General features: G+C 47.4%; 1 protein-coding gene across 1 annotated transcript in view; it reads left to right on the top strand.

Moving 5' to 3' along the window:
- Nucleotides 1–21,880, top strand: part of C5PH7orf25 (chromosome 5p C7orf25 homolog) — a 59,359-nt gene extending 37,479 nt beyond the window's left edge. Inside the window, exon 2 of the mRNA XM_069613301.1 lies at nt 20,437–21,880. Within this exon, the coding sequence (XP_069469402.1) occupies nt 20,453–21,724 (1,272 nt within the window). The 5' untranslated portion in view covers nt 20,437–20,452 and the 3' untranslated portion in view covers nt 21,725–21,880. The remainder of the gene's footprint in view (nt 1–20,436) is intronic.
- The last annotated feature ends 294 nt before the right edge of the window (nt 21,881–22,174 follow it).

The following is a 22,174-nucleotide window of genomic DNA, read 5'->3' as shown; positions in this document are numbered from 1 at the left end:
TGAAAGTTACTCCCATCTCATTCGCATGCCAAAGTTCTCTTTTCAAGACATGTTTGCGGCCTTGGAGTCTTGTCCCCCTCTCTAGATACACAATGAGCCTAGTAAGTGCGGGAGGGGCGTTGCGTGTTTATTCGTTATGGGATCATTTTGCACGGCAGCTACTTGCACCTGGCATTTAAAATTATTTCTGTTCACGCGCTGCTACTACAGAAAATAATTAATAATTGCATGCTGTGTCCTGGGAAACGTATCTGGTGCTGTTTCAACTCTTAGGCAGAACTCCCTTTTTGCACACTGATCTTGATGCTTGGACTGCTGTCTGAGAATCGTGAGGCCTGGAATGTTAGTTTAAGCTGCAACATTTCAGAATTGAGGCCTTGCACTGTTCGGTCTGAATAATGGCAGTACTTCTGTTCTTCCTCCGCCATGCTAATGTTCTTCCTCCGCCCTGCTAATGTTCTTCGTGCCTTGCATGCGCTGGCATTCATTATTGCCTGCCCCTGTATGCTGCAACCTCTCCCTTACTGTCTATGCTACTTGTGTAACCTTGTCTGGGTATTCTGCAATCTTTCCCTGCTTTTGTGAATGCACGCTACTTCTCGCCCTACTTGTGTTGCACAACCTATTCTACACTTCATGGCGGCTGCGTGACCACTAGTGTTTTACTGTTTAAAGAACAGAGCGAATAAAACATTGGTATGAGTGGGAGGGGATAAGGTTCTCTTAAGTACGGATTTGTGTTTCTCTAGTGTGATACGTTATTGGTAAGGAGTGTAGGACTCCAGAGGGGACAGCTCAGATTCGATTTTTATTGTGATAGCAATATTTGGAACCCATGAATCATGGTACTAGATATAAGTAGATGGTGAGTGGTTGGTTGATAACTTGAGGGTTGCTTAAGCGGGCCCTAGTAGTGTGGAGGATTTCAACATATTAGTTTGTAATAACTATCCGTATATAAAGGGGAGCGCTGGGTTTGCCAAGCCAGCTGAAAGGAGTGCTGGAGCCAAGAGTTGGACGTGCATAGAAGTATGCTTGGGGAAAACGTGGGGTAAGTGGTAGGGGAGAGCAGTAGGAGACATGATGGACTTGTGTCCAGTAATATTCGGTTCTGTAAACTATGAGCTATGTATAATTCACTGTATTAATCTGTCCATATCACAGCTTATCCTATCACACATTGGCCCGCTAATCCTGTGCTGCTGGGCTTGATCCCAGCAAGAACCTATACCTGAGCTGGCTCTGAACTTATCCTTCCTCACCTCTTCTTGGGTGCAGGTTGATTGCCTGTCCCAGCAATGCAGGCTGCAGAACCATTTACTGCCCCAAAGTGATTCCCTTGGGCTATGGTGTTTCTTCTGCCTGAAGTGACCCTGGATGTGGATCCCGTTTTTTTTAACCATTGAAAAAAATGTATTGGCGCCAACAATATATATTTATTTCTCCCAGTAAACCGCACATAATCCAGCTCTAGTTTTTGCGGTCAAGGCGCTTGAAAGTGGGAGAAAAAAACGATTGTTTTCGTGTCAGTATTTTCTTCTTGACAATATTATGATTGGCTACCCATGGAGGCATCCTCTCACAAACAACCAGGACTCTGATCTGTTGCTGCTTGAACCTAAAGAGAAAGGAGGCGATGTAGATGAGCAGCCACGCTGCCAACCTAGGTCGCAGTCTAATGGACAGGATTTATTTTTATAATTATGGGATGCAGGAGGTATGATGCCACCTCACGGAGGCGGAACCGGGCTAAAAGGATGTGGAAATGGGTTCCCGCCATAGAGGTTGGTACGACGGAGGCAAATAGGTTTGAACGTACATGCATGGAATTATGTTTCTCTACAATACAGTGCCTTAGTGCAACGTTAATATTCTATCATTCTCAGTTGTGTCTATACCCTTCTGATAAATTAGTGTATATTTTCTATGCCTCACTGCTAGGTTTGCCATATATAGCTCCCCTGCCTTTGCCACTATAGTTAGCACCACCACATATTTATTTTTCGTCTTCTAGCACTACGTCGCTCTCATGCATGCTGTGTCTGACTGGGCTGTCCAACTCCCTGCCTGCCATGTCTCTGTGACCTTGTTTGGGTTTTCAAAGTGTAGGCTAATCCACCACTGCTGCTTAAGTCGGTTTAGCTTCCATCAGCTAGTTATTGGCCAACTCAATGTAAAGTCAGCTGAGATCAATTGTTCATAATTTGCATTGGTGCTAAAAATGAGCAAATGTAGTTTGCTTCGTTCTACGAAAAGCAAAACGCTTGCTAACATGTTTTGTTCCGGTCTATAACACATAGGAATTAGTGCACTGTAATATTTTTTTTTTCTACTATGTTTATTGCGTCACGTAAAAAGAAGCTGGTCTTGACTCAAAGACCCATCTTTCATATTAGAAAGTGCATCAAAAAGGTTTTTAATTCGGTTTGTATCTTGGTTCTTGCGTTTCTTGTCTTGGTTCAAAACATTGCTTGCTCTATTCCCCATCACATTTGCTCGAAGAAAATGGGCAAAAGCATTTGTTATAGGTAATGGAGTAAAATGGTTTTGCTCCAATCCATATTACACAATCACTAACAGTCGTGCTAAGTGTATTTGCTCAGTTTCTAGCACCAATGCAAATAATAATCTGCCCCCTGATGCATTTAATGGACAACCGCCATCCCTATTAACCCATGAAATCGCTCCGGTCGTCGCTTCCTCACACCTGCCCCTCTCTGCTCTACCACACTTCAGTGATTCCTAACTTAGATTTCACTAACTGTTTCACGGCCCCCACTGCCAAGGCGGCCACACCTTGGCTCTCAGTCTGACCCTTCGAGAACCCAAGTACTGCGGTCTGACCAACTGCTGTTTGTTTCTGGTCCGCTCGCAACCACAACAGAAGATCTCAAAGTGGAAATTACAGGCCCTCTGAAAACCCCACAAAAAATCGCCCCTGTATAAGATTTAATGGCTATTTTGAAGTAAATTTACAAACCAGGAAAACATCTAACCTTGAAACGAAAGAATAACCCTCGAGGGAAACGTGCAGCTTCTCTTCAGAATCCAGCCTACAGAATAGTGTCCTAACGGAAAGATTTTTTTTTTTTTTTTTTTTTGCAAAACGAGGTCTCCAATAGTAAATATGACCTCCAAAGCCTTTAAAACATGTAGGAAGTTGAGCGCCACTCCATTTTTACACCAAGACAAAGGCATTCGGCAATTTTTCAAAGGACTTTTAAAGTTTGAAAATTGAAACCACAATTAAACAGGCAGTTTAAGCTAAACAAAGGTAGTGTCCAGACCAGTTTACCCCCTGACAGGGTCTATACTCACTCCCTCGGCCCCCCCTACCTTGCTCAAACACTGCTCACCCAAGGCTTTTGCTAAACTGGCTATGTCTATGGAGGCATCCGGAGGCCAATTTGAACCAGTCAAGCTTCGCAAATGAAAGAAGGCATGATGCATAGACGCACTAATCTCCCTTCTGGCGAGAATGTTCAATGCCTACATTATCTTGGGTTTAAACCCATGTGCCTGCAGAACTGCTTAACTTCACAAATTACAGCTCGTATCTACTTTTCTATACATGGCTAAAGTATTGAAACCATTCACCGCTACCCAACTCTATGAACACATTGGTTCGGACCAAAAGCTTGTGAGACTCCATCTGGTTTCAAACCATACTGAAGCACGAAAACTACACTGGTTTTCATGGGAGAACACCAGCTGAAAGCTCTTGGCAATCATACAGTCTCTATACTAATCCTTCTATACCTTTGCGACCTACGATAAATGATACTGTGGACCACTCTAGCCTGTTGGAAATGTTTCAAACTAATATGGGTATTGTCTGCACCACCTTGTCTTGGATACATTCCTACCGAAGTAACCATTCTACCACTGTAAAGTTTGGTGAATTCTCATTGACCACCCTCCCAACCCACCCCAATGGCCCTGAGAATAGGGGGACAGTGAGACCGCTGACCTTTTATATATGTTATTCAACCACTGGCCACTCTCCTCAAGCAATTCTCTCCTTCCATCTATGTGCCGAACACGTTCAAATGGCTTTCAAACTTTCCAAGATGGACACAACCCAATACAACGTATCAAATTGCCATTATAGCACTGGTTCAAGCCTGAGAGCACCAAGATATGATATGGAATTTGTAACACGCCTAAGGCGCGACGAGGCAAGGAAGGGGGAGATGGGGGGAGAGACAGAGGGAGGTCAGAAACAATGATCTTACTAGGCCAAGTAGTATTGAGATCGCAAGTGCAGGGGAGGGGAAAAGTGTCAGGGGAAAGGGGAGGGGGCAGTGCTGTAGGTGGGATCAAAACAATAACAAGACGTGCGGTCAACAGGTGGCAGGTGCAAAGCTAAGTGCAGACAGCAGGTGTCCAAAAGTGCAGGTAGGGGGGGACTGTAGGGTTACAGATACAAACCCAAGTGCAAGGGTTGCCGGGAGGCAGTGCAGGTGTGCAACTAGGCGGGCAGGGACCTGGGCCCGAAATCGGAGGGTAGCCAGGTGACCAGTGCAGTATCAGACATGAACTCCGCAGGAGATGTAGAGAGAAGGCAGAAGCAAAGAGGAAGGTCTTGAGGTGCTTCAGGAACCAGAGATGGTTCTCAAGTTTCAGAAAGACAGGGAAGCTGTTCCATAGGGAGGCCCCAGCCGAAGAAAGGGATCTACCACCAACTCATTGCTTGGAGAAGTGACTTACCCTCAGGGACTTGGAGGAGTGAAGAGCTCGAGTAGGAAGGTATTTACGAAGAGAGTTGGAGGTATTGGGGACCCTGGCCCCAGAAGGCCTTGTGGACAATGCAGTGGGGCTTGAATTTAATCCTTGCAGCCACTAGGAGCCAATGCAGAGATTTCAGTGCTGGAGAGATACGATCCCTGGGCTCGAGGCCAATGACGAGTCTCGCAGTCCTGTTCTGGATGAGTTGCAGAGGGCGGAGAATAGAAGCAGGCAGATTTAGAAAGAGGCTGTTGCAGTAGTCCAGCCTTGAGAGAACCAGAGCTCTAGAAATAGTAAGCTACTGGGGGAAGGAGAGGAAAGAAAGAATACCTCTGAAGAGGTGCAGTTGGTAGTTTGACTTCTTAGAGACGTCAGAGATGTGAGGAGAAAAGGAGAGTGTGGAGTCAAAGATGACCCAGAGGTTCTTAGCCTCACAGGTGGAAGCAGGAAGAGGGCCAAGGATGGCTGGCCAGAGAGTGACGCAAAAGGAGGGTGCAGGTCTGCCGATGAGGAGAATCTCCGTCCTACTGGCATTAAAGCACACCACTCCTGAATAGCAGAGAGTCAGAGATGAGAGAAGAAGAGGTGGCAGAGGGGAGCCTGGAAACTAGCTGAGTCATCTGCATAGCACTAAAAGTTGGAGCAGAGAGTGGCAATGCGGTGGGTGAGAGGTGACTGGTATTGGTTGAACAGCCAGGGAGAGAGGTTAGACCCCTGGGGAACACCACAGGTAGAGAGGGAGATGGAGAAAAGGAAGGACCCAAGTTAGACCTGGGAGGGTCGATCAGAGAGGAACAAGGTCAGCCAGGCCAGGGCCTGATCAGTGATACCCAGGTTATCACATACGATTGAGCAGGATGGCATGGTTGACTATGTCAAACGCAGAAGAGAACTTGAGTAAAATGAGGACAGAGGGGAGATAAGAATCAAGGTTAGAGGGCGCAGGAGAGCAGTTTCCGTGCTTCTGACTGCTCTGAAGCCAGACAGATGGTCATGGAGACAACCAGCAGATTCAGTGTGAAGCTTAAGCTGTGAGATGGCCAGCTTTTCCAGGAGTTTGCCCAGGAAAGGAGTGATGGAGATCGGGTGATGGTTAGCCTGGCAGGAGGGGTCGGCTGAGGTTTTCTTGAGAAGAGGGTGCACAAGAGAGGCAGGGGGCGAAGGGAAGGCTCCAGTGGCAAAGGAGTGGTTGCAGAAGTCAGCCAGGGCAGGAGAAAGGGTGTCAATGTGGTCCTTGATGGTTTTAAGAACCAATTTTGACAAGACTTTCATAGATCAGACTTGTCTAGAAACCTCATCACAGGAGAACAGAGGCAAGGAAGAGAAAGAGGGAGGCGAGGTAGCCACAGAGGGGGCTGGAGGTAGAGAAGAGAGTAGAGGGAGGAGAGGGTGAGAGGGTGGACAGGATGCCCTGGGTTTTAGAGATGAAATGAGAAGCCAGGGCCGTGCAGAGGATCTGGGAGGGGACAGGAGAGGTAGAGACTGCAGGAGGATTGGCCAGCTCCTTGCAGATTTTAAAGAGTTCGGCCGAGTTGTTAAGTGCCGCAGAGATGCAGGCTTGTATACTGCGGACAGAGAGGTGGTATTGGAGGAGGAGGAGGAGCCTGCGAGGTAAAGGAGCCCAAGGGGGGGGGGCAGAAGAGGAAGGTAGCCAAGGAGGCGGCAGAGGGGGGAGGTAAGGAAGCCGAAGAAGGGACAACAGGAGAAAAAAGGAAATTGATAAGGTGTGGGAAGCATCTATCAAAGAGAAGGTTGGTCTGAGGGCCTTGGACCAAGACGGTGCCATTCAGGTAAACATTAATGATGACCTTAGAGGAGTTGAAAGGGGCCAGGAGGTCCTCCCACCAGGTGCTACCATTAATGGGAGAAGAGAAAGGAGAGAGCACAGCGACCATATGAAGTGTCAATAGGTCTGGCGAGGGAACGACAGAGTATGTCGGAGGGTTTGTTTGGAGGAAGCATTGGTATAGGTGTCAGCGATAGGGAGGCCTGGGTTGGAGACCAGGATATCCTTTTTTTAACTTTTTTCTACCAGACTTAGCAAGGAGAGCAGGATAGTCGATAGAGAAGCAGTTTGAAAAGATAAGAGAAACAAAGGGCACCATAGAGTAAGTTGAGGGAAGAGGGGTGTAAGGGGAAAGGTGGGGGGGCGACACTAGGGGAGGACACAAGTAGGGGTGCAAGCAGAAGAGACAGAAGGGGACAAGACAGTAGTGGACGATTGACTAAGTAGACAAGAGCTCAGATGGAAGAGCAGGCAGAAAACAAGGCAGTCCAGTAAGCAAATCAGGTTATCAGGGCCTCTCCTGTTCAAGCGGCTTGGAAAACAGCGCTTGCCCAACCACCACCAAGAGAGTAAAGAACCTATGCATCGCCTTCGAGAAGACCATGTCCTTCTCCAGTGGATTGTGGTGCTAGTTGACAAATCTCTCTTCCATCTACCCATGCTTAGAACAATTTGCCCCTACTTGGAAATGGTGTTTTTAATTAAAAAAAAAAACACTGAGCTGGCTAACGCTTTGATCTTGAAGTTTAATTACACCAAAGAAAATACCCAAGCCTGAATACGGTACCGACCCACCAAATCTGTGTAGTTTGAAACCTCAATGCCTGTACGATCCTGGGACTAAATTCACAGCACCACGTTATACCTGGACTCTGGGCCCTATGATGGTTACGCTTCGTACTGTGATTCTGTTAGGGAGAATTCTCTGTTTAGGCTGAATTTCCTAACCTAGTGAGTCCCCCAGCAGCTTTGCTGGATTTCGGGAGTTTGTTTTTTCCATCCTGCCAAGAGTGAGACTCTCTTCCTCCCACTCTTGGACATGTATGTGTGTAATTCCTTTGAATGTCAATGTGTTCTATGGGCTATGGGGTCTTTTACTCCATAGGGTCTCATGTGTTTTTCTATGTGTGTTACACCGCACCCTATGTGCCGTAGCACTGGGGCGTCCTAGCGGACCCCCACCATAGACTCCATACTGTCTCCCCGGGCATGTAAAGTCACCATTGGCTTTACTAGACCTACATTTACTAACAGAACTAGTACAAACCATCTTATTGTGGACGTACTAGTAGGGGTAATTCGATTACTCCTGGATCTGTTACTCGAGGGGGCACTGTCCCGTCCCCCCTCGTCGAGTTTTGGCTGGTGGCAGTGGAAACTACTTATGTTCGGCCCCGAACATAACCCTATGGGACTCGTCCCATTGTTGGAGATTGATACTTTTCCTCGTTAATCTCTAATGTACCGCCGGTCTACTTATCTTAAATAAGTTTATCGGATGGTATTTTCTGCCAGAACTCGGTTTTTAAAATGGCGTCTGTGCTCGTCTCTGTGACTCCTAAACCAAAGGTCGAGCCCTTTGTTCCACTTTTGGTGGGCTCTGTACAGAGACCCTCCAAAGTGGTGCCGTTCTGTCTGGGTTACCACAGGGGTGTGGGAGGGGGTTTAGGCACCCTGGACCGAGTTGCCTTGCCAACTCCGGTCGCACTCTGGAGTGATTGGCCCAAGTGGTGAGCCTTCCCGCTCACCACTTAGCATGTGTTGATTGACAGCTAGGCTGAATAAATGGGGGTTTTCTGCATAAAAGCAGGGCTTTTGGGACTGTATCTTCAGAAGTCGCCACAGGACCTAAGAATCCGACGAGGGTAACGCTGAGCCGACCTGCACGACGACACCTCCGGTGGAGCCCTGCGGAACCGACTCACCACTTCCCGACGACAGAGGAGATCTCCCTGCCGGAGAGTCTCTTCCCCTGACTGGTGGGAACAACCAGTCCCCTTTGTTTTTTATTCGCCTCAGGACGCAGTGGTCGAATTGCCCGTGCAGAGCACCTCGGCAACCGGATAGCCACTACCCCTGTACCGCGACCAAAAGGTGGTGCCTTGTGACGGAGCACTCCGCGGCTGATCTCTTCCCTGGTGGTGCACCGGACTTCACTTTTCTTCGACAACGAGATCATCTCTACTCTTGGCAAAGACCCGACGTGCATCCACCACCAGGAACAACTGCCCCCGCCGGAGCTGCCCTCCACAACAAGGTACCGTGTCCGCCTGGCTTCCCTTTCGATCGGTTCGGGTGAGGTCTCTTAATCCTCTCCGTTCCGTTGGGTCGCCTCCAAGCTTTTCTTATTTATTGTTCTGAACTGGTTCAATCTGCCGATAATAATTTGCTACAAAGACTTGAATGCATCTCCACTAGAGACTTTTTGGGACATCGCGCCTTGCCTCTCTCCGAGTGGGCCTGGCCTCTGAACTTTACGATCTATTGTGATTCTTGCCTTCCTGCCTTGCATTTTATCCGCGAAGGATTGAACTGTGTTGATTTCATAACCTGCCTATCTTTTTCTCTCCCGTCCTAACAAATATTAGAGTATCATCTAGGTTGAGGTATACACCTCTGTCTGAAAATAAGTGGTACCGGTAGAACCTAGACTTGTCGAAATATTGCTAGGGGGATTGAGCGTTTCTTCTTCGTAGAGTAATTATGTTTGATTTGTTTTGCCGTGAACTTGCCATAGTGTTTTTCATAGATGTTTCGTTATAAATAAATACCTTAATATCTTTACACTAAGCCTCGTTGCGTGTTTGCTTGTCTTGCTGGGAAGAATTGCCCTATCTTGTATACTCCACATACTGCTCAACTCTTCTTGAGGGAAGTCTGACTGCTCAGCCACAGCTACCAAGTGAATCTGTGTGGTACAGACTGCTACCAAGTGGGTTCACCGCCAAACACCTGTAGTCCTAAATCTTTTGCAGTGGTCCCAGAGGGAACTGCACAGGTTTCCGCCTAACACTGGTGTACAGCGGTGGGATTTGTATCGAGTATACAGTTTAGAGTGCTTTTCGACACTGTAGGATAACTAACCACAAAACTTTGCACAAAAAGCAACTTTCAAAAAACATGTCTACGATGGAAACTTACAGTCAAGAGTCTTTGTCAGGTGAAAATACTGAGAGTTTGCGAGCTCTCTGTAGGCAAGAGAATCTTTCTGTAAGAGGCAAGAAGTCAGAACTAATCGAGAGATTGCTGGCGAACCAAAGTCTGGGTACTGGTTCAGAGGAACCAAGCTCTCCAGCAAATGTAGATAACAGTAATGGTGTTGATCTAAATCGTAATTCTGATGATAGCGATGCAGAGGCTGACGAGGACGGCGAGGCTAACGAAACTGTCTCCCCCTGCTCCTCTACCCGCCTTACCAGCTGTGCCTACTGGGCCCATACCAGGTCCCACAAGTAACCCTGCTTATTTTGAACTTGAAAAAATGAAGCTCGAATTAGAATACAAACGGTTCTTGGCTCAATCTGAACGAAACCAAGAGCTCGAGTTCAGACGGATGAATGCCCAGGCTGAGCAGAAGCAAGCTGAGTTAAGACTCAGGGAAATAGAACTTAATCACGAGTTAGAGATGAAAAAGTGGAAAATGCTTCTCTCTCCTCTGGTTCCTCTAGGAGCTCCAGTCCCAAAAGACCCCGGATGCCGAAGGAATTAGTGGGTATGTATGAACCGAGATTGGATGTGTTGGATTGGTTGAAACTGTTTGAATACAATCATGGGCTCCAGGACATCACCGGGAACGCTTTACTTCCCTGGTTGTTCTCTAGACTCCCTCCTGTTGCGACTGATGTGGTAATGGAGTTGGGGGAGGCGGATAAGGCGGATTACGAAAGTGTGAAACTAGCTTTAATAGCTAGATTCGGGAAGACCCCTTCCCAGTATCTTAAGAGGTTTAGAACCCTCAAAAAGCATGATGGTACCCCTTGGGCTACCTGGGTGAGTGAAGGGTTGAAAAACTTAGAGGGATGGATTAAGGGTTACAAAGTGAACACTTATGAGGGTATGAGAAATCTTTTTATGTCTATTTATGATGCCTGTTCTCCTGAGCTCAGACAGCACTTGGCTGATTCGAAGGAATTGGATTCCAGGGAGCTAGCTAAGGCTGCTGACTTGTGGGTTGCCAACAGGGCTACTCATAAGGATTCTGGGGCAACTCAGAAAAAGGATGAGGGAAAACATTCTAAAAAAGACTCAAAAGAGAATTCTAATAGCTCACATTCCAAAGAGGGCCCCAAACAAAACCAGAAAGGTAAGCCACAAGGAAAACCACAGCAGAATAGTGTGTCTTCTGGTGCCAAACCGGAAGGAGGTCAGAACAAGCCACCATTCCAGAAAGCATTCGGTAAATGCTTTGTTTGTGGCTCGACTGACCACGTGAAAGGAGATCCCAGATGTAAGGGTAAACCTTCAGGGTCCCACCTTGTCTCCTTAGCCTTCGCTCCAGAGGAGGAAGTCCAAATGGCAAGTGGAAACTTTCTACTGCTAGCTGACGAACCCATTGGAGTCTCAGCCAGCGTTTCTTTAGTATCTCTGGGGTTGTGGGAACAACAGAATTTAGATGTCTATAATTCTATCCCCGATAATACTAAAGAGTATTATAAGGACAGTGTCCAGGTGAATGGTCAGGAGACTCCTGCCATTAGGGACACTGGGGCCAGCATAACTGTGGTGGATAAATCGTTTTTTCAGGCTGAGGATGTTGCTAAGGCACCCAAACGCCTCACCAAGTTAGCTGGAGGGCCTGTGCAGATGCTTCCCCAATTACCAGTTCTCATCCAGTGTAACGACATGACTGTAAAGATACCTGTCAGCATACAGAGTGAGGTACCAGGACGCGTACTGTTGGGTAACGATTTGAAAACTCTCGGAGTTGTATCGCATACTCCCAGACCTCCTAGTAAACGGTTACAGGAGCTAACCAGACCCGCAAGAGAGAGGACCATGCGCGGTACTCTCCAGGAGATGATGAAGACAGAAATCACTCCTGCTCCACTAGAATTGTCGGCAGCTGTCTCCAAGAAATCAGAAGCAAAAGGGAAACCTAAGACTTCTATCCTGAAACCAGCAGCCAGCATTTCAGTGCAGCCAACACAGACTTCCCCGCGGTTGTCCAAAGTTACACCCGTAACTCCACCTCCAGCCGAGGCTGAGAGGGAGGTACAACCCTGCGTGGTAGAATTAGACTCTGAGGAAGAGCTAATGGAAGGCCAGGAACTCATTGGAGATCTGGATCCTGTTGACCATCCTGAGCCGCAGTCTTTACTGGCAGAAGGTGGACCCAGCAGGGCAGACTTCAGTAAGGGGCAGAGAGAATGTCCAACTCTGGAAGGTCTTCGCCACCAGGCAGACGCTCAGGCTGAAGGGCAAGAGCCTGGGAAATACAGGTTGCACTGGGAAGATGGCCTCTTCTACAGTGAACCGACCGAGTCTGCACCTGGAGACTACAAACGACTTGTAGTATCCCAAGAGAACAGACCACAGTTCTTGCAGTTAGCCCACGAGATTCCTTTTGCTGGTCACTTGAGTTTCAAGAAGACTAAGGAAAGGCTCTCTCTCTACTTCTATTGGCCGAAGATGGGGACCGAAGTAGAAAAACACTGCAGGAGCTGCCACACCTGCCAGATCTCTGGTAAGGTTGGCTCCAAGAATGTGGCACCTTTAGTGCCTCTCCCAGTTGTGGTAGTCCCATTTGAGAGAGTAGGGATTGACATTGTTGGTCCCCTTGATCCTCCAACCTCCTCAGGCAACAGGTTTATACTTGTTGTAGTAGACCATGCTACTAGGTATCCTGAGGCAATTCCTATGAGGACTGTTACAGCCCCTGCTGTGGCTAAGGCCCTCCTTGGTATTTTTACTAGGGTCGGGTTTCCTAAGGAAGTAATCTCTGACAGGGGGTCAAACTTTATGTCCAACTACATGAAAGCCATGTGGAAAACCTGCGGAGTTACTTACAAGTTCTCAACAGCTTTCCACCCACAAACCAATGGGTTGGTAGAACGGTTCAATCGAACCATGAAGAGCATGATAGGTGCTTTAGAGGAACCCCTTAAGCGTAAGTGGGACCTTCTACTGCCATGCCTTCTCTTTGCTTATAGAGAAGTCCCTCAGGAGGGAGTAGGTTACTCTCCCTTCGAACTACTCTATGGTCATCCCGTCAGAGGTCCATTGGCCCTGATTAAGGAGGGGTTGGAGAGTGCTCCTTCCCCCAAGCCAGTCAGAGTGACTGCCTACGTGATAGGTCTCCGGAGGAGAATGTCACACACGATGACGGAAGCAAGCGATAACTTGAAAGCTGGACAAGCATTGGTCAAGGACTGGCACGATCAAAAGGCTAACATGGTTGAGTTTGCTCAAGACCAGCTCTTTCTCGTTATGATCCCAACAAGGCAGAGGGCCTTGCAAGATAAGTTGATGGGACCCTTCCGAGTATTGGGTAAACTCGGAGAGGTTAACTATCTGGTGGACTTGGGCAATCCCAAGGAGGCTCCGACAGTCTTTCACACCAACCGACTTAAACCGTATGTCTCACGACCTGATGTAGGAGCGTTGCTTCTAGCATCATCCGAGGAAGAAGAAGAGAGTGAAGCTCTTCCGGATCTCCTCAGAGGCTTACCTTTAGATGAAAAAATTGAAGGAGTAAATCTCTCCTCCAATCTGACACCCGAGCAACAAGAAGAGTGCAAATCTATGTTGAATCAGTTTGCCTCTCTGTTCTCGCTTTCACCAGGCTTGACCCCTTGGGGCCAGCACGACATACTCACTGGTGACTGTCTGCCCGTCAAAAGCAGAGGATACCGCATGTCAGAAAACGTATGAACCCACATCAAAGGTGAGGTCAGCAAGATGCTTGATCTCGGGGTAATAGGGCCCTCTACTAGTCCATGGTCTAGCCCAGTTGTGTTAGTACCAAAGGCCGGATCTAAAGAACTTAGATTCTGCGTGGATTATAGAGCTCTTAATGCAGTCACCAAGACTGATGCCCACCCTTTGCCAAGAACAGATGAGTTGGTGGATAAACTTGGCGCCGCCAAGTTCCTCAGCACATTTGACTTGACGTCAGGCTATTGGCAAATAGCTCTGACAGACCATGCCAAGGAGAAAACTGCATTGTCTACCCCCGTTGGCCTCTACCAGTTTAAGGTAATGCCTTTCGGATTAAAGAATGCACCTGCTACGTTTCAACGAATGGTAAACCAGGTTCTGAATGGGATGGAGGACTTCTGCATAGCATACTTGGATGACATTGCAGTGTTCAGCAATTCCTGGGAAGAACATGTAACCCACCTGAGAGTCGTTTTGCAGGCTCTTGGACGAGCCAATCTGACCATAAAAGCGAGCAAATGCCAAATTGGACAGAGTAAGGTAGTCTATCTTGGGCATGAGGTAGGCGGTGGAGAAATAAGGCCTTTGCTCAGTAAAATTGAAGCTGTGCAAAATTGGACAACACCGACTGCTCAAACCCAGGTGAGAGCCTTCCTAGGCCTCACTGGGTATTACAGGAATTTCATAGAGAACTATGGGACCATAGCTTCTCCACTGAATGTCATCTCCTCGCCCAAATTTCCTAAAAAGTTTAAATGGAACAAGGAGTGCAATCAGGCTTTTGAAAACCTGAAAAAGGCTCTTTGCCAAGCCCCAGTACTCAGAGCTCCTGATTACCGCCAACACTTCATTGTGCAGACAGATGCTTCAAATGTAGGAATAGGTGCCGTAGTCAGTCAACTGGATGGGAAAGGTAGGGAGCACCCCGTTTGCTTCTTCAGCCGCAAGCTGAAGGATCCTGAAACAAGGTGGGCAACAATCGAAAGAGAGTGCTTTGCTATCGTGTGGGCTCTGAAGAAGTTTAGGCCGTACTTGTATGGTTCTACTTTTGTCATTCAGACTGACCACCAACCCTTGAGATGGTTAATGCAAATGAAAGGGGAAAACCCAAAACTATTGAGATGGTCGATCTGCCTGCAAGGGTTTGATTTCACCATTGAGCACAGGTCAGGATGTCACCACCAAAATGCTGATGGTCTCTCTAGGATGTATGTCATCGACTAGAGGTATGAGATTCATCCAGGAGTGGATTAAATCCTCCTGTCCCTTAGTCTGGGGGGGCGAGTGTTAGGGAGAATTCTCTGTTTAGGCTGAATTTCCTAACCTAGTGAGTCCTGCAGCAGCTTTGCTGGATTTCGGGAGTTTGTTTTTTCCATCCTGCCAAGAGTGAGACTCTTTTCCTCCCACTCTTGGACATGTATGTGTGTAATTCCTTTGAATGTCAATGTGTTCTATGGGCTATGGGGTCTTTTACTCCATAGGGTCTCATGTGTTTTTCTATGTGTGTTACACCGCACCCTATGTGCCGTAGCACTGGGGCGTCCTAGCGGACCCCCACCATAGACTCCATACCCGGGGACTGACTACTGTCTCCCCGGGCATGTAAAGTCACCATTGGCTTTACTAGACCTAAATTTACTAACAGAACTAGTACAAACCATCTTATTGTGGACGTACTAGTAGGGGTAATTCGATTACTCCTGGATCTGTTACTCGAGGGGGCACTGTCCCGTCCCCCCTCGTCGGGATTTGGCTGGTGGCAGTGGAAACTACTTGTTATGTTCGGCCCCGAACATAACCCTATGGGACTCGTCCCATTGTTGGAGATTGATACTTTTCCTCGTTAATCTCTAGCGTACCGCCGGTCTACTTATCTTAAATAAGTTTATCGGATGGTATTTTCTACCAGAACTCGGTTTTTAAAATGGCGTCTGTGTTCGTCTCTGTGACTCCTAAACCAAAGGTCGAGCCCTTTGTTCCACTTTTGGCGGGCTCTGTACAGAGACCCTCCAAAGTGGTGCCGTTCTGTCTGGGTTACCACAGGGGTGTGGGAGGGGGTTTAGGCACCCTGGACCGAGTTGCCTTGCCAACTCCGGTCGCACTCTGGAGTGATTGGCCCAAGTGGTGAGCCTTCCCGCTCACCACTTAGCATGTGTTGATTGACAGCTAGGCTGAATGAATGGGGGTTTTCTGCATAAAAGCAGGGCTTTTGGGACTGGATCTTCAGAAGTCGCCACAGGACCTAAGAATCCGACGAGGGTAACGCTGAGCCGACCTGCACGACGACACCTCCGGTGGAGCCCTGCGGAACCGACTCACCACTTCCCGACGACAGAGGAGATCTCCCTGCCGGAGAGTCTTTTCCCCTGACTGGTGGGAACAACCAGTCCCCTTTGCTTTTTATTCGCCTCAGGACGCAGTGGTCGAATTGCCCGTGCAGAGCACCTCGGCAACCGGATAGCCACTACCCCTGTACCGCGACCAAAAGGTGGTGCCTTGTGACGGAGCACTCCGCGGCTGGTCTCTTCCCTGGTGGTGCACCGGACTTCACTTTTCTTTAACAACGAGATCATCTCTACTCTTGGCAAAGACCCGACGTGCATCCACCACCAGGAACAACTGCCCCCGCCGGAGCTGCCCTCCACAACAAGGTACCGTGTCCGCCTGGCTTCCCTTTCGATTGGTTTGGGTGAGGTGTCTTAATCCTCTCCGTTCCATTGGGTCGCCTCCAAGCTTTTCTCATTTATTGTTCTGAACTGGTTCAATCTGCCGATAACAATTTGCTACAAAGACTTGAATGCATCTCCACTAGAGACTTTTTGGGACATCGCGCCTTGCCTCTCTCCGAGTGGGCCTGGCCTCTGAACTTTACGATCTATTGTGATTCTTGCCTTCCTGCCTTGCATTTTATCCGCGAAGGATTGAACTGTGTTGATTTCATAACCTGCCTATCTTTTTCTCTCCCGTCCTAACAAATGGAGTATCATCTAGGTTGAGGTATACACCTCTGTCTGAAAATAAGTGGTACCGGTAGAACCTAGACTTGTGAAAATATTGCTAGGGGGATTGATCGTTTCTTCTTCGTAGAGTAATTGTATTTGATTCGTTTGCCGTGATTTGCCATAGTGTTTTTCATAGATGTTCTGTAATAAATAAATGCCTTAATATCTTTACACTAAGCCTCGTTGCGTGTTTGCTTGTCTTGCTGGGAAGAATTGCCCTATCTTGGATACGCCACATACTGCTCAACTCTTCTTGAGGGAAGTCTGACTGCTCAGTCACAGCTACCAAGTGAATCTGTGTGGTACAGACTGCTACCAAGTGGGTTCACCGCCAAACACCTGTAGTCCTAAATCTTTTGCAGTGGTCCCAGAGGGAACTGCACAGGTTTCCGCTTACAGATTCCAAGTAGAGTCCTATGTCTTGCATACCGAAGCCTCTGTAGTGTGGGACTCATATATCGGCAACCTACTCGCACCTGACCTACCTCAAAGACCCCTGAGGTCTTCTGACAACCACTTCCCCATGTCTCCCAGGTTCATGCAAGCACATATGTGGAAGGGGGAAGGGGAGGACTTTGCAGTCTATGAAGCTGTTAACTGGAATGAGCTACCCAAATCTCTCTGACTTGGATCTGAAGTTGTTTTCTGTCATGGACTTAATTTTCAGCAGGAGAGAAAGTTGGTTGCAAGCCGCGTCTTCCTTGATATGTGCGGTTTCAAGGGGAGGCGTATGTTGAACCCAATGGACTTGGTGCAGGTAACCAGCTGAGTGTGACCCTCGAGGTTCATAAGAGTCAGGTCTAGATGTCGGGGTGTTCTGTGTTGTTGGTCAGCAGTAGGAGTTCAGTCTTGGAGTGGTTGAGCTGCAGGTAAGCACTGGACATCCTCGACTGGATCAATGCGAGGCAGGCATTAAAATGATGTGGCTTGAGCGATGCTAGTGTTTGCAGTGAAGTCTTCCACAGTTAGTGTCTTGAAAATTGTCCAGGGAGTTGTGCTTTTGCAAGATGGGATGTGTAGTGTGCTGTCGGTTGTGGCGTTGGTGTCTGTGTTGTGGTGACACGGAATGGAGAGACTGACCAAGTGGTGCAATAGTAATTGCTATAGACTTTTAATAAATGAAAATAAAACCTATCTGCCCCTAACTCTAAGGGGGGGTTGGCTACCTAAACTAAAGAAACGCTGGTGCTCGTCGGGAAGACTCTGCATTGTCCCTGTCACTACAACAAACCACCATAAAGTCCAACCACTGTTCGTAATCCAGGAAAATGACTCTTCTGATGGATGTAAAGCATCCGAATGCCTCTTCTGGTTGTTGAAAGCAAAAATTCCATAAAAGGTCTGGGTTTTCTGTAACCCAACAAAAATAAACCATCCTATAATGTTCTTGTGGGGCTAGGACTCCCTTCTCCTAGCTGCTTCCCCAATGTCTTTCACATTCCTCTGGGACAATGAATCTGTGCCCGGAGTTCTCTTCGACTCCCCAGTATTACCCTCCTGTGGAACTGGCCTGGCCACTGTATCGCAAAATTAGGTTTACTGCGCTTTGTTTCTTTCTGGGTTATACTCTGGGTTCTTGCTTCTTTCTGGCTTTCTTAAGCATACACCAAAATAACAACAATAAAGGTTTTCTTTGTATCTTGAGCAAGGCGTGAGCTGCAAAGACGGAACTCTTGGCAGGGCCTGGTGTTGACCAATCATGCATCTATTGTTTCCTGACAAACCATTGGTTTGGCTTGCTGGTCCAGCCCTAGACTATTCTGGTGTGTCTACAGTACTTCTCTCCTTTGAAAGGGGCCCCTCCCCCCAGCTATTCATTGTTTGAATAGAGAAGGAGAGCATAAACTATCCCCAGGCCTCTGTCCATTTTACTTTCCAGGGTCGATAGGATATAGCCCCCTTTTATTGTGTTTCAGGGAGTTGGGGTCTCTTATTCTCAGACAACGTGACTTGTCAATCGCTAAGGTAGGTGCTCTCAGTTAATACTATTCACTTGTTGCTTTCAGTTTACAAAATATCTAAAGAGTTTCTTAAACAGCTCGTCTGCTTCATCCTGGACTTCGTTAACTCCAGTTACCTGTATTTGGGTCGGGATGCTTCACCAACTTCTCTTTTGCTGGGCTTCAATTTTTGGGGCCTCACCCTGCTTGTTACTCTATCGATAGTGGCTTCGACCTGCCTTCTCATACAGGCCTGGGCACCATCAGCACTCCCGGCTCGTTCTCCCTTCTTTGTAGCAGACCTGCGGTCACTGCGTTGTCAGATCCGACGATCCACCCACTACATGCCATCCCACTGCTGTACACTGTCTTTCGGTTGGGCCCTCGGAGGAGACCCTTATCTCTGGCCAGTGGAATTCACCTCACCGAGGTGAAAGACAACTCGTTCTTGGTTGCGGTCTTATTTTCCCCTAACGGCCACAAACTATTCGTACAGAACTCGTGCTTCAGTCTCTGCTTTTACTTCTCCTGCCAACACCAGAGTGGCCTGCTGGGTGTTGTCGTGCGTTCTCCTGAACCACACCCTTCATGCCTCTTTCGCGAGTGGGTCTGTTCTCCCTTCTGTGATATGCTTGGCCTCGAATGCCAAACCCTTCTTGTTCAGTCTCTCAACCTTCTCCTCTGTCTCTGTTCTCATCCACAAGTCTCTCTCTTGAACTTCGACTCGCTCTCACTCTTCCTCTTTTGGTCTTTTTCACTCGCTCTCATACTTTTCTTGGTACCCTTTCTGGTACTCTTCAGCCATTGTTTGCTTCTGACCCCCCCTGATCTAGTATGGCCCGCCCTGCTGAGCTGGTGTTTTTCCCAGTCGCTTTCAGCGTTCTTGAGAGCTTCTCAGTCTCTAAACCGTCAGGGTTGTTTCACAATAATACATCGCTTTAGTCATGACCTTAGACCCATAAGGTTCAAGTCCTACCGTCATCCTACCAGAGTTTAAAGGGGCCTGCTAATCGCATTATTATTCCTTGGAGAAGTGTCCCTCCCCATGAGATCCTCTCGCATTTTACCATTCCTAGGGGGACTATTGGTTAGTGACCTAGCCTCATGGAGAGGGGTTTTCCCCTAGGGAGAAGTAATGCCATCTGAAAGATCGTCCCAGTGTTGGTATTGTTGACGAAGAAACATTTGGCTGTGGATTTTTCGATGGGAGTACAGCACGGGTCCTTTGGGCAGTGGGTTGACACAGTGCTTGATGACTTTGAAGATGGCTCAGTTTTCATTTTGTGCTTTGGAAGTAGTGATCAGTTGTCTGCGTGTAGCACAGAGTTCCTTGTGCAGGCCGAGGTCAGATTCGGTGTAGGATTTTCACTAAATCTTTTCTTGTTTTCTGATTGTTCGTCTGAAGTTCAGTTCTTGAATGAACCATGGTGCGGCAAGTTTAGACCTGAGGGTGGTGAGTTCTTGGAGAAGTAATACCAGCTAACCTCTCTGGGGACTCCCCGCGCCCTTCTTAGATGCCACCTTTTTTACTCTCGGAATAGCCAGCCACCCCTATTTAGCCTGTGAGTCTGGAAATCTACTCGGTCATAACAACATAGCCTTAGTCCCCTAAAACTGCTTAGGTTTAGGCTAGGAATAGGCAACATTTATCTGACGTCTCTAATCCCTGCAGTCTCGAAGCTCTTATGATCTGATACGAGACACTTGCAAAGATCCGGGTATGTTAACGTCATGTTGGATTTCTTCTCGTCTTCCCCTCTTTCACCACTATTGTTTTCAGGTTTTTACTTTTAGTATGCATTTTTTATGTACAGGCAAACCGCTTGTGCACGTTCCTCCCCTGTATAGCATATTGCACTTCCTATACTCTCCACTATTTTTATGTGCCCCCCCTCCTCTACCATGTGTTTTCTCCAATTATGCTCCTTGAAACAACTTGTTTATGATTTTGCGCTATACAAAACAATAGCTATCAAAAAAGGATCCCTTACATTTTGCAACTGTAGGAAACCGTCTGTGTAACCTTGTTGTTTTTATGTAATTAAAGTGTCTTGTGCTAAATCGTGAAGATCTAATTATGCCTCCGATTCCCTCTTCTCTTTAGGCATAATGCAACAGGCATGTCTGTTCAGGCCATGCTGTGTGAGCGAATTGCTGTGGCTAAAGATCTCATGAAGCGTGCAGAGAGCATCTCCAAATCTCGTGCGGGTGGTGTTGAAGGTGGAGCGAAGCTATGCAGCAAACTGAAGGCTGAGCTGAAATTCCTGCAGAAAGTGGATGCTGGAAAAGTAGCCATTAAGGAATCGCACTTGCAGAGTACAAACCTTACACACCTAAGAGCCATTGTTGAGTCAGCTGAGAGCCTGGAAGAAGTAATCAGCATTCTTCATGTCTTCAGTTACGAAGATCAATTGGGGGAAAAACAAACATTAGTAGTAGATGTTGTGGCAAATGGTGGCCACACGTGGGTTAAAGCGATTGGACGGAAGGCAGAAGCTTTACATAACATTTGGCTGGGAAGGGGTCAATATGGGGACAAAAGTATTATTGAACAGGCAGAGGATTTCTTGAAAGCAAGTCACCAGCAAACTGTTCAGTATAGCAACCCCCATATTATATTTGCTTTTTATAATGGTGTTTCCAGCCCTATGGCTGACAAGTTGAAAGAGATGGGCATATCCGTTCGAGGGGACATAGTTGCTGTCAACTCCACATTCGAGCACTCCAACGAAGATGGCTACTTAAGCGCTAATGAGTCAGATGATGAGGATAGTCCAGAGCTCTTGCAGGTTAGCAGAGTAGACCGAGAGAATGTTGTGGCCACTGTTGCTTTTCCTACAGAGATTAAAGTGGACGTTTGTAACCGGGTAAATCTGGATATCACTTCCTTGATTACATATGTGTCCGCCCTCAGCCATGGAGGCTGCTCTCTAATCTTTAAGGAAAAAGTATTGACTGAGCAGGCAGCTCAGGAGAGGCGGGATAAGGTCCTGCCTCAGTTGGAGGAGTTCATGAAGGGCAAGGAGCTCTTTGCTTGTGAATCAGCTGTCAACGATTTTCAATCCATTTTGGAAACTTTAGGTGGACGTGGAGAAAGAGATCGAGCTGCAGTACTCATTGATAAAATCAATGTGGTACCCGACCAACCTTCTGAACGTGCCTTAAGACTGGCATCTAGCTCAAAAATCAATAGCCGGTCAATAATTATCTTTGGTACTGGAGATCATTTAAAAGCCATTACAATGACTGCTAACAGTGGTTTTGTTAGGGCGGCAGCTAACCAAGGCGTCAAGTTTAGTGTGTTTATTCACCAGCCTAGGGCGCTGACTGAGAGCAAGGAGCCGACGGCCACACCCTTACTAAAGATTAATTCAAGCAACAATGGCTTTTGATTTTTCTTTGCCACTGATTAAAGTGGAACTCGAAGTTTGTGTTTAGCTTTATTACAACTATAATATAATTTGGTGAAAAATGCACGCAAGGGCTGCTGAGTCGACATTAAATAAAACACACAGAAATTGGCATGAATAAAATACCTTTACCAAATATTTAATGGCTGTGTATATTCTAGCAAAGTAGTTAACTTCTCTATGTTCTCATTTAACATCATATACGTTCATGCATTAGACCGTAATCTGTGTACGCTCCTCTGCCACTGTATTGCAGTGCTAGAGGAGGCCGGCTGGCCATTCGTCGGGTGGGGGGTGGGGAGGACATGGGCAGTAAGGTAGGTTGCTGTGTAAGCATATGCTAAGTTTCCCTTAAACCAGTCTATTGCAGTGTTGGAAGGTGACATTGCAGTGCTGGTGGAGGCTGGAAAGCTATTCGTGGGGTGCAGGGGT

This window comes from Ambystoma mexicanum, chromosome 5p (assembly GCF_040938575.1).
Source record: "Ambystoma mexicanum isolate Mex_15411 chromosome 5p, UKY_AmexF1_1, whole genome shotgun sequence".
Classification (NCBI taxonomy): domain Eukaryota; kingdom Metazoa; phylum Chordata; class Amphibia; order Caudata; family Ambystomatidae; genus Ambystoma; species Ambystoma mexicanum.
Note: the sequence above shows the minus strand (reverse complement) of the source record. Positions and strands in the feature narration are given on the sequence as shown.